At 40.2% G+C, this 10612-nt stretch overlaps 1 protein-coding gene and 1 long non-coding RNA gene across 3 annotated transcripts in view; both read left to right on the forward strand.

Moving 5' to 3' along the window:
* The window catches only part of KCNG3 (potassium voltage-gated channel modifier subfamily G member 3), a 29310-nt gene extending 20032 nt beyond the window's left edge, over positions 1–9278 (forward strand). For both annotated transcript variants that reach the window (XM_020803729.3, XM_020803730.3), the window contains exon 2: positions 7954–9278. In XM_020803729.3, the coding sequence (XP_020659388.3) occupies positions 7954–8599 (646 nt within the window). In that variant the 3' untranslated portion in view covers positions 8600–9278. The remainder of the gene's footprint in view (positions 1–7953) is intronic.
* LOC144584550 (uncharacterized) lies at positions 2014–4335 on the forward strand. Its single transcript, XR_013538875.1, has 2 exons — positions 2014–2961; positions 3123–4335. It is a non-coding gene; the product is annotated as an uncharacterized LOC144584550 (long non-coding RNA).
* Positions 9279–10612: the final 1334 nt, after the last annotated feature.

Raw genomic sequence — 10612 nt, forward strand, 5'->3', positions numbered from 1 at the left:
TTCCCCCATCCAAGATTATAAAAACAGAGGATTCAAGATCAATAAATGTGTTGCTAAACTGAGGCAGAATGGTAGGTTGAGAAGTTAGTGTAGCTAATATTGGCGGTCATAACCAGAAGTGTATTGATCAAATTGTTTGCAATCCTGTGGACCTGGATATCAGAGCAGAGTAGCAGACCAGTGCCTTCATGCCCAGTGACTGAAGCTTTTCTCTCCAGAATGCTCAGTCAACATAAGGTTTCAGAAGTAGGTAGAACTCCTTTATTAGGAAAAAGAGGGGCCATACATAAGATGAAAAGATGAATGAACAAACTTACTGCATTCAGCTTTATGAGTCTTGTGCAAATTAGCAAACCCCTTCATTGGACTTTGAAGGAAATGAGTCGGATGGCAGTTTTCATCAAGAGGGATAGAGGGATTACATCTCTGACACCAAACATTTGTTACATCGATGAAGCTACCATACCTACGTAGGATTAGATTGCTTTCTGTTATCCAGTAGAGAAGAATCAAGTTGAGAAGGAGTACAACACATTAAAAATAGCAGATTATTTCCAATATGTGATTCTGACCTGGACAGGGTTTATTGCACTTATTTTACATGTAATTGACTACTTTTCACACAGCTAGGTATATTTTCAGTGTAAAATTATACAAAATACTTTGGCAAAATTTAAAAGAACAAGTATGGTGGTGAAATGTAAACATAAGGTAACAGTTTTTCATTAGTCTGTTAGGAAAAGTGTATATTTCTTTTCTGAGTGTCAGCATTCCCTAAATGAGGTGCAATGAAATGGACAAAAAGGTTCTCTGTAAAGAGACTAAAACAATTCTCAAGCCTGATTTTAAAAGAAACTAGTATCCTTTAAAAACAGATGAAAAATAATTCAAGATAAATTTTAAATACAAGACTGAAAGCCTGAAGTCCAGACACAACAATATAATGTAGGTTACTCACCAGAATTTCAACAACAATAGAGCCAGACTGACTTCTCCTGAGACTGAATTCTCAAGTACAATGGGACAACAGAGAAAGTCCTGGCTTGTGTGTTTACTTCCCAATTGCATAGTTTCTGGAGTTGGAAGATCTAGTTTTTCTTGGTATAAATAAAATTTAGTTGCTCTGGCAAATTATTTTCACTGTCCTGTTGTTGCTTTGGGATTTTCCTCCTTTCCCAGTGGTGAGTACAGTATCTGGTTGGAAGAAAATGAGCCAAAGTAGGAAAGGATTTGCTGTCCCACACTTTATTGTCCTTGAGTGCCTTGCTGGCCAGTTTCGTTCCCTATCATTTTGCTGCAGATAATATAAAACTATAGAAATACCATTACCTATACTTAATGCACAAATGAAAGCATATTGTGTTTTATAACTTCGCCATTTGCCATTTGTATTAACTAGAAATAACACTGTAGCAGAGTTATAAAAGATACAAATGGCATTTGTTAATTACCTGGACTACAACTACCATGATTTTTATTTAATGTTCATCCTTTGAGCAAGGCATTGGTTCTGCTGTGATGCATTCTGCTCGAGTCTGCATTCTGTTCAAAAGTTTTATCCGGTGCTTGAGCGTGGTATGCAGTTAGACTTGGAACAATCAATGCTATTTTAAGGGATTCATTTCAACGACTTTGCTGTCACCTGATAGTAACCTTTTTTGGTATTCTGATTTAAGGGTGTAGTAACATAGTGTTCTGTTCAGTTCACTGACTTCAGCTACCTTAGAGGAATGCTTGGGCTGTTTTTACAGCTCACCAATAATTATTCATCTGAGACAGAATTTTAAAAGGTTCCAGATTAAAAGTGCTGGAGGATAATACAGCTGCAGGATGATTTGATTAGAGCTGGCATGTCTCAGTGGGTTAGAGTGCTTGGGTTGCAAGTTTGAATCCCCATTGTGCATCCCAGGAGATAGGCCAGTCATGATCACCCACAGCTGATGGGGGGTATGTATTCTTTTACCTCTGCAGCCTTGTGCAAACTGCACAGTCCTAGAGTGCCATCAGAAGGAGTGTGGCAAAATAGCCAGGGAACTATTGCCAGGCCTGCCCAGCAACAGTTGATGAGAGAATTCTCTGATAAAAAAGACACTGCAGACTTTATCTTGTTAGTATTCAGGTACCGGTAGAGAAGAAGAAGAAGATGGCTACCTTCTTCACCCCAGACGTTTTTATTAAGCACACAAAACAAGCAAAATTAGCATAAGATAAGAATTTGGCCATAGAGGCGTCGTGTGGTTATCAGTCTTAAGGCATTCCACGCCTGCGCAGAGAGAGAATCATAGAACAATGCATCTTTATACTACAATAACTTGATTATGGTAATCACCAGTGATGTATCCCTTAATAGCCACAAGATGGAACTTTAAACTACAAAATCCCCACATTCCCTCCGTTTATATTTCATTTTGGATGAGCAAGTTGCTGCCAGTAAGACTCCTGATGGTTTCTGAGTCCATGGAAGCTCTTCATTGATGGAGGGTAACAGCCATGCCATCTCAACCTGTATATCGTGCATCAGCCTCACCATAAAAATCACCTACTCTAGAAAGGAACACATGATATTAGAATTGATACAATTGCTTAGCAGATAAAGACATTGATTGTACAGCTGTTTGATATCACTTAGTGAAAACAGTAATCAATGAAGGAATACATTGATTAAAACAAGCATAAGGCAAATACAAATTTTCAGTAAAATAATACCATGCATTAGTAGTATGCAAAGCCATCCCATAGGGAAGTGTTAATATTATTGGTAATAATGGTATCACTCAAATCAGCTAATATATGCTCAATAGAATACTGCAAGTTATGGAAGCAAATAATACTTTGAGTATCTATTACAATAAAACATAGTATAAGTATGTGCAAGCAATTAACGATGCTTTAACTGAAAGCTGCTTTAACTGGTCTATTTCACTCTGCAGAGCTACCATGATTCTTGTAGTAGCATTAACTGTTTTTCTCCAGGCGACAAGTCAGACCCAAAATGTTATGCCTGTTCTTGTGCCATAATGCCTCGATATGACCCTAGTATGAGCGCACCTGTAATAAGATTTGGGTGCCCACTATATTTCCATCCCAATGTGGAATGTTCTAGGCCATTGGGATTAAGGGAGGCATTCTTTTAAAACATTGTCCAGATCAAGTGAAACCTGGAACCTCGGCATTCCAGTTCCCTGCATGAATACAACAGAAACACAAAGCTCAGATGTGGTGCGTAGGAGGAACAGCATGGAAAAGAAGTTCAGATTGACCATGTTCTGAAATACTTTGCAAAGAGGCAAGAATTAAGGTTGGATCATCAATAAGACCAGGCAGTGAGCTCATGATTCATATAAAAGAGAAACATTCTGTCCATGAACATCAAATATATACTGAGCATGTTGCACCCAAGAATTGCCTTGATTGTCCGGAGCAGAAATACGTGGAACCAAGAACAGTTCAAGCAGTCCTAGGAGTCGGATGGCAGAGACACACACCATCTTGCCAGGATCCAAACAGCGCCTTTGTCCAGTGCGACTGCAGCATCCTTGTCCCCGGTGATCAATAGAATTGATCCCTTACCACTCAGGTGGTCGAGGAAGTTGCTCTTCTGCCCTGAAATGAACTTTAACTTGGGTTGTGAACCCTGTTAATGAGGAAAAAGCATAAAATTTAAAGTATACAGAACTTTTGCAACAACCATAGGAACAATCTGACCCAGAAACCCCTCTGCCTGAGGTTTGCTTCTGCAAAAGAAATTTAAGGGTTAAGTGTGCTCTTTCCACAATTGCTTGCCCTGTGGAATTAAAAGGAATCTCATGCTTCAGTGAGAGTCCCCATTGAACATAAAATTCTTGAAAGGCAGATGATATATAGACAGTTCCATTGTCCAGTCTTCAGGCCTAGGATGGCCCATTACAGCAATTGTTCCAAATGTAATGTTGAATAACTTGTCTTGCAGTCTCTCCATGAAGAGGAGATGCCAAATAAACCCAGAAAATGTATCCACAGTCAAATGTAATTTAGGCAAAAACCTGCACTTGTGTGACATTCACGTGCCAACTACAATGTCTCTTGCCTGAGTCATTGGGATAGAAAACATTATGTGAAACATATTTACAGAGTAATGAAACATGTCATGAGAAGCAAATAGGATCAGAAAAAAGACTAAAGCACATGAATTCTGCTTGAAAGCTGAATCAGCAACAGCATTCCCTTCAGTAAAAAATCCCGGAAGTTGAGGGTGGGAACATATATGGACAATGGAACAGAATGCTGTTCTGCTTTAAAGTAACAAAGTCAGGAAAACAGTGAAAACAAATCCTTATCTATGGAAGGAGACAGATATTTTAAAAAGCAAATGCTTAAAAAGCTTATAAACGTGTGTGTATAACAAAGTTAAACTCATCATTAGAAAAAAGTTCAAACGCTGCCACGTGGCAACACCTTGGAAAGGCAAACCATCTGTGAAAAGCATCTGTGGAAAAACAAGTGGTTAATTGATAAGAAATACAGGAAAGCAGGCGCTTGTCTTTTGGAGAGTTCAACATCACCCTGCAGAAAAGAAAAATAGAGTTAATACGTCCCTGACACTTGTGGCAACATCTGGAACGATGCCTTGGCAAAACAAATCTGCAACTGCTTTAACACAGGAGTACAAGTTCAAGGGAGTGTGTGGCAAGTGCATCCATTCAACAATTGTTATCCTATCCTTGTCAGGGGTGTAGAGAACTGCAATTGACAGCCATGGCGTAGCTAAGATAGCACATGAAATAGGAATGCTCTCAGTAGGCTTGCAGATGAAGTTGTTGAGAGACCAGCTGTAAGAAGCCTTCATCGATGAAGTTACCAGCATTACATGAACAACCAGGAAGTGCAGAGAACAACCGTGAGAGATCATTAGTAGACAATACCAAAACTGATGTGCCCAATTGATATCTCAATGGTATAGATGCAGAAGTTTATGTCCAGTCTGTTGATTTTTCTGTGGGCTGCAAAAAAACCCTTCTGCAAGAAGACTGTAGGTTGCCAAATGATTCTCCATTTAGACTGTCCGAACACAATGGCATTCTCTTGGCAGAACGCCCAGAATCGCTGATAAGAAGTCTGGGCATTGCGCCAGGTGTGGACCTTGAATTTGTTACTTCACACAGGCAGAGAAAACAATACAGACTTTATGTCCTAGCAGGCTGCACTGAATCTGTGGATGAGATTATAGGTCCCATCACACTGAGATATTCAGGAAACTGCTAAGCAATGCAAGGTGTGATAGAATTTGTAGTTCTAGGAAGAACATGGAACATAGTGTCCAGGATGTTACAAGTGGCTTGAGAGTAACAATGCTTTCTCCAGATTGGAAGGTGATGGGGGAAGCGCTTTAAGGAGTTGGCTCACCTCCTCCCACCCCATATGCATTTTTCTCTCTTACTGGCCAGGTGGGGGGGCAATCTTTCTCAGCTATGACTGTCCAGCTGAGTAGGATTTTTCACCCAAACCTGAATGTTTGCCATGCGAGTTATCAGTCCTGGCACAACATTCAAGCTGAGACAAACAAAAGCAGCGCATGTAAAAACCAGAACAGTGTAGCCTTGAGGAATAGCGGCACATTTAGCTTTAGAAACATAGACCCATTGTGGCAGTTCAAAACAGGCCTCCTGTTGGGCTGTCCCCCTTACATTTTCTTCCTCCTCCCCTTCTGATTTCTCACAAGACACATGGCATGCTTGTAAAGCTTCTTTTGTATACCAGCCCGTGACATCACATGAATCCTGCAGATCCCCTATTATTCTCTCTTGGCCTGGGGGCGGCCCTGGGTCCCATTTCCCTGGGTCCCATTTCCCATGTGACCTTGGCTGACTGAGAACTGCGTCCATGAGACGGACTTGAACAGCAGAAGCGAATATACCTTCTCCCATAATAATTGGCTGACGTACAGAAACAACAGCATTAATTTCTGCTTGCTTAGTTGCTAAATCTTGCCATCCTTGAAGACAAATGAGTCCTTCTGCTGGTGGAAGGAGACCCCTACTCCAGTCACTAGGGGCCGGCCGTTGGGCGGATGAGGATTCCGGGAGAGTCTGTGTCTGTTTGTCCTTGAGACTGAGTTGCAGTTCGCGGACGCCTTGATATGGGAGCAGTTCAGAACTATGAGAAACTGCCGCGGCATCTCCCTGTGCCTGTGCTTGTGTTCCCTGAACGCCAGGATAAGCAGTTTCTAAAGCAGCACCCATTGTATCCATTAAAGGACAGTTAGAAATTTTGTTCTCAGTTGCCTGAAGAACGGCAGGACTGGGAGACAATGCTGAGGTGTTCCCAGGCTGAGGCTCGGTTGGCTGGGCAGAATGAGACAGAGAGTCCAGCAGCGGAACCGAGGGGGCTGGTGTGAGAGGAAGGGGAGGCAAAATTTGAGGGAGTTGTTTGAACAGATTATTTTCAAATTCTTGATCGAAAAGAATGTCCCGTGGTGGTGCCAAGCCTTGAAGACAAGTACGCACTTTGCAGCATGTAGAAAGCACTTTTGCTGTAGCTCTTGGATGTCCCTGTAAACAGCTGCCTATTTTAGACCATTCCTTGAGGTCTAGTGTCCCTTCTTCGGGGATCCAAGGACATACATCCCGAATAGTATGAACTAAATCTTCCACTTCTGTGCGTGTGGTCGTGTGACCATTCCTTTTTAATAAGAAGTGGAGGTCCTGTACTTCCTGAAGATTAGATACAAAGCTCCCCATGTTGCCAGGAGGCTAGGTGTCTAACTTGACAAATTCAACACTCACCCGGGATCCTTGCGGATGTGTGACGTCTGGAACCCTTGCAGGGCGAGGGCAGTGTGAATTGCCGCGCTGTTGCGTTGCTCAGCTTGTCCCGTGCTTCTAGCCTCACACAGGCCGCCAAATGTGGCAAAATAGCCAGGGAACTATTGCCAGGCCTGCCCAGCAACAGTTGATGAGAGAATTCTCTGATAAAAAAGACACTGCAGACTTTATCTTGTTAGTATTCAGGTACCGGTAGAGAAGAAGAAGAAGATGGCTACCTTCTTCACCCCAGACGTTTTTATTAAGCACACAAAACAAGCAAAATTAGCATAAGATAAGAATTTGGCCATAGAGGCGTCGTGTGGTTATCAGTCTTAAGGCATTCCACGCCTGCGCAGAGAGAGAATCATAGAACAATGCATCTTTATACTACAATAACTTGATTATGCTAATCACCAGTGATGTATCCCTTAATAGCCACAAGATGGAACTTTAAACTACAAAATCCCCACAAAGGAGAGACTGGCAAACAGTTTCTATATACTTTATACATAGAAACTGCTGTTTATACGTTGGAATTGACTTGCTACTACATAATCAATTAAATCACTTCATTGAAGTGAAAGAGCACTAAAGCTAGTTTCACATCCACGTGCATGCAAACATGTGTCTAAATGGATGCAGTTTTACATGGTGATCATTTCCAGTGAAACATGATCCATTGATGTCCAGAAATACTACCACTAGTTTTTACTAGCATTTAATTTAGTCAAAGAAAAGAAAATTTCACTTGACTAAAGTCCTAGTTTCCTCCCTTTTCCTAGATTTTAAGGGCAAGCCTCTAACACAACTTAAATATTAAAATAATTGTATACAAATAAACCATATGAGTCTATCTTCAAGAAAAAAAATCCTCCTATATAAACTACAACAGAAAAATAAATGTTTATGAAAATGAATCAAGTGAAAAGTTTACATACTCATCTCCTATCTATTAGTATTTTCCTAACATTCACTAGAAAACCAAATCTAAAAAATTAATTCGAGAAAACTCTAGTATTGGCCATGCTTGTCCACTAAAAGTCTGAGTCTTTCTCTTGTATGATCATGTGTCTTTCTTAAAAAAATGTGCCAATTAAAAAAAAAAAACAAATACCCCCCAAAAATGATTTCTGTAGGAATTAAATTGTTCTGTTTGTGTTTTTTTCCACAGGATTATTGAAGCAATCTGTATAGGCTGGTTTACTGCAGAGTGCATTGTGAGATTCATCGTCTCCAAAAACAAGTGTGAGTTTGTCAAGAGGCCTTTGAACATTATTGACTTGCTGGCAATAACTCCCTATTATATTTCTGTCCTGATGACAGTTTTTACAGGGGAGAACTCTCAGCTCCAGAGAGCTGGAGTCACTTTGAGAGTCCTGAGAATGATGAGGATTTTTTGGGTGATTAAACTTGCCCGCCACTTCATTGGCCTCCAAACACTTGGCCTGACTTTAAAGCGATGCTATCGGGAAATGGTGATGCTGCTTGTCTTTGTTTGTGTGGCTATGGCAATCTTCAGTGCACTTGCCCAACTCCTTGAACATGGATTGAAAATTGGGAAACCGAATGAAGGCTATGCCAGCATCCCAGCTGCTTGCTGGTGGGTTATCATCTCGATGACTACTGTCGGTTACGGCGATGTGTGTCCCATCACTATACCCGGGAGGATTCTTGGAGGGATTTGCGTGGTCAGTGGGATTGTTTTGCTGGCCTTGCCAATTACTTTCATCTATCACAGCTTTGTACAATGTTATCATGAGCTGAAGTTTCGGTCTGCTAGGTACAGCAGGAGCATCTCTGCCGAATTTTTAAATTAACGAGTAGCACAAATGCATTTCATAATAGCACTAAATATATCAACAGAATTGACTGGACCCTCCTTGTTCCTTCGTTTCTTGAATGAGAGCAGAGTGAAACGTTTGACCCCTATAGTGGCTGAGAGAGGCCGTGATGAGAATGAAGTCTTCATTTGTTAGTCACATCAAGCACCAGAATCTTCAGCCCTTTGGACTTCTGCATTGATACACACTGTTGTGGGTGAAGCACATGCATTTCAAAAAACAAATTCAATTATATTTTAAAATACCAAATCTTTATTTCAAGTGCTGTTTTCAGGAGCACTGTTGGATTGGATCCAGGCTTAGTGTGCTTAAAGTAAGCCCACTGAAATCATTGGAACAAGTTAGTCATTACTAAATTATTCTGTGTTACCTAAGCCTGAATCTAACCAATTGTACATTATTTGGTCCCAATCCAAAAGTTACAAGTCACTATCTTTGTGTTCTCAAGTGTGGATGAATGTGATTTATTTATTTTTAAATAACAGCCTCTTGTGCCGTATGGCAAGCAACTCATGAAACCTTGGGTGAAGTTGCAAAAAAGTAAATGTGATAAGTCATGGAGAGGGGAAGACTGCTCCTCTGGAGTAAGAAAAGCCAGTATTCCTGCTTATAATGAAAATCCTCTGGGCATGCCAATAAAGCTCTCTGGATTGCAGCATTTGTGTGTAAGTTGTGATTTATGGGGCCACTGAAAATGTTTTAGGGAAAACCACCTGTGTTCTAAGAAACATATTCATCTACTTTCTGAAAATTTGTTGCAGGTTGTTCCCTTTTTTACAGAGAAAAATCAGAATTGGTCTTGAAATCAGCCTGCAGGAAAAATATAGCTGTTATTTCAAAACACTTAATGGTAACCAGTAAGACTCAATGAGACATGGCTACCATCTTCTCTGTCCACATGTATTATGGGTTCCCTTGGTACAAGAATGGGCAACATTGTTCATGTGACTCCTTCAATCCTTGTATTGCTCTGCCACCAGTAGAAGCATATAGCTGAAAACTAGCAACACTGTCAAAAACCTTTCACCTAATATGGAAGAGCATTACAAGTTCATGTCCCTGGCAAATTCCCCATTCCAATTGAATTCAACTGTTTATTTACGGTCAAAAACCAGCAATATATTGCAATTAAAATATATTATAATTAAAATATAATTTCCATAACCTCTAAAAAACAGGTAATCCATTTTAAAACATTAACTTCCATGTTAACATCTTCCTTTAAGACATCTAATAACATAGTAAACAAGCACAGATTAAACATGTGTCAAAAGCCATAATTGCATCATTGAAGGTTCATTGTCATAACTTTAGGCCCCCATTCCTGTTTTTTTTATTTCTCTTGCTTCCTCCTGTCAGTACTTCTCTGTGAAAAAGCAAAGTCAGTTTGCCTACCATTAGCAACAATCTCTGCCTATAGAACATAGAAGCTTGCTGGTATACCTGGACGGACTTTGAGCTAAATTAAATTGTTAGTCCCAACTAGATTAACTAATCCCAACTAATTGAATGAATGGGACTTAATAAATCAGATATGTCCTGTAGATTTAATAGGCCTGCTCTGGTTGGCAGTAACAATTGAATTCAGCTCATTTTTGTTGTCACTTGTGCAGAGTGATGGTAAATTTGATCAGGCCACCTTTCATATATGAGCAGGTGCCCTCACTAAACTCCAGTCATATACCGGGATTCCTTTGCCAAGCAGGCAATTTGTGAGGAGTTTGTTGGTTGAAAATGGCATTACAAACACTTGAAGTGATTTTCATACAGAGAGTCATATATTTGCATGTAAAAATACTGGCAGATAGCTTATTCTGTTTCCAATTATTTTCTGAAGATTTAAGAACACTGGCAGAGAACTATGGCTACATTTAATTTTGGCACACTCCACCTAACAAACATGCATACGCTGGAGGAAATAATCTTATCTCTGTAACTCTGTAGTAACGAAAGTAAGATAAGTTACTAGATTCTGACTTTTAACTGAGA

The sequence above is a fragment of the Pogona vitticeps genome, chromosome 1 (genome assembly GCF_051106095.1).
Source record: "Pogona vitticeps strain Pit_001003342236 chromosome 1, PviZW2.1, whole genome shotgun sequence".
Lineage (NCBI taxonomy): Eukaryota > Metazoa > Chordata > Lepidosauria > Squamata > Agamidae > Pogona > Pogona vitticeps.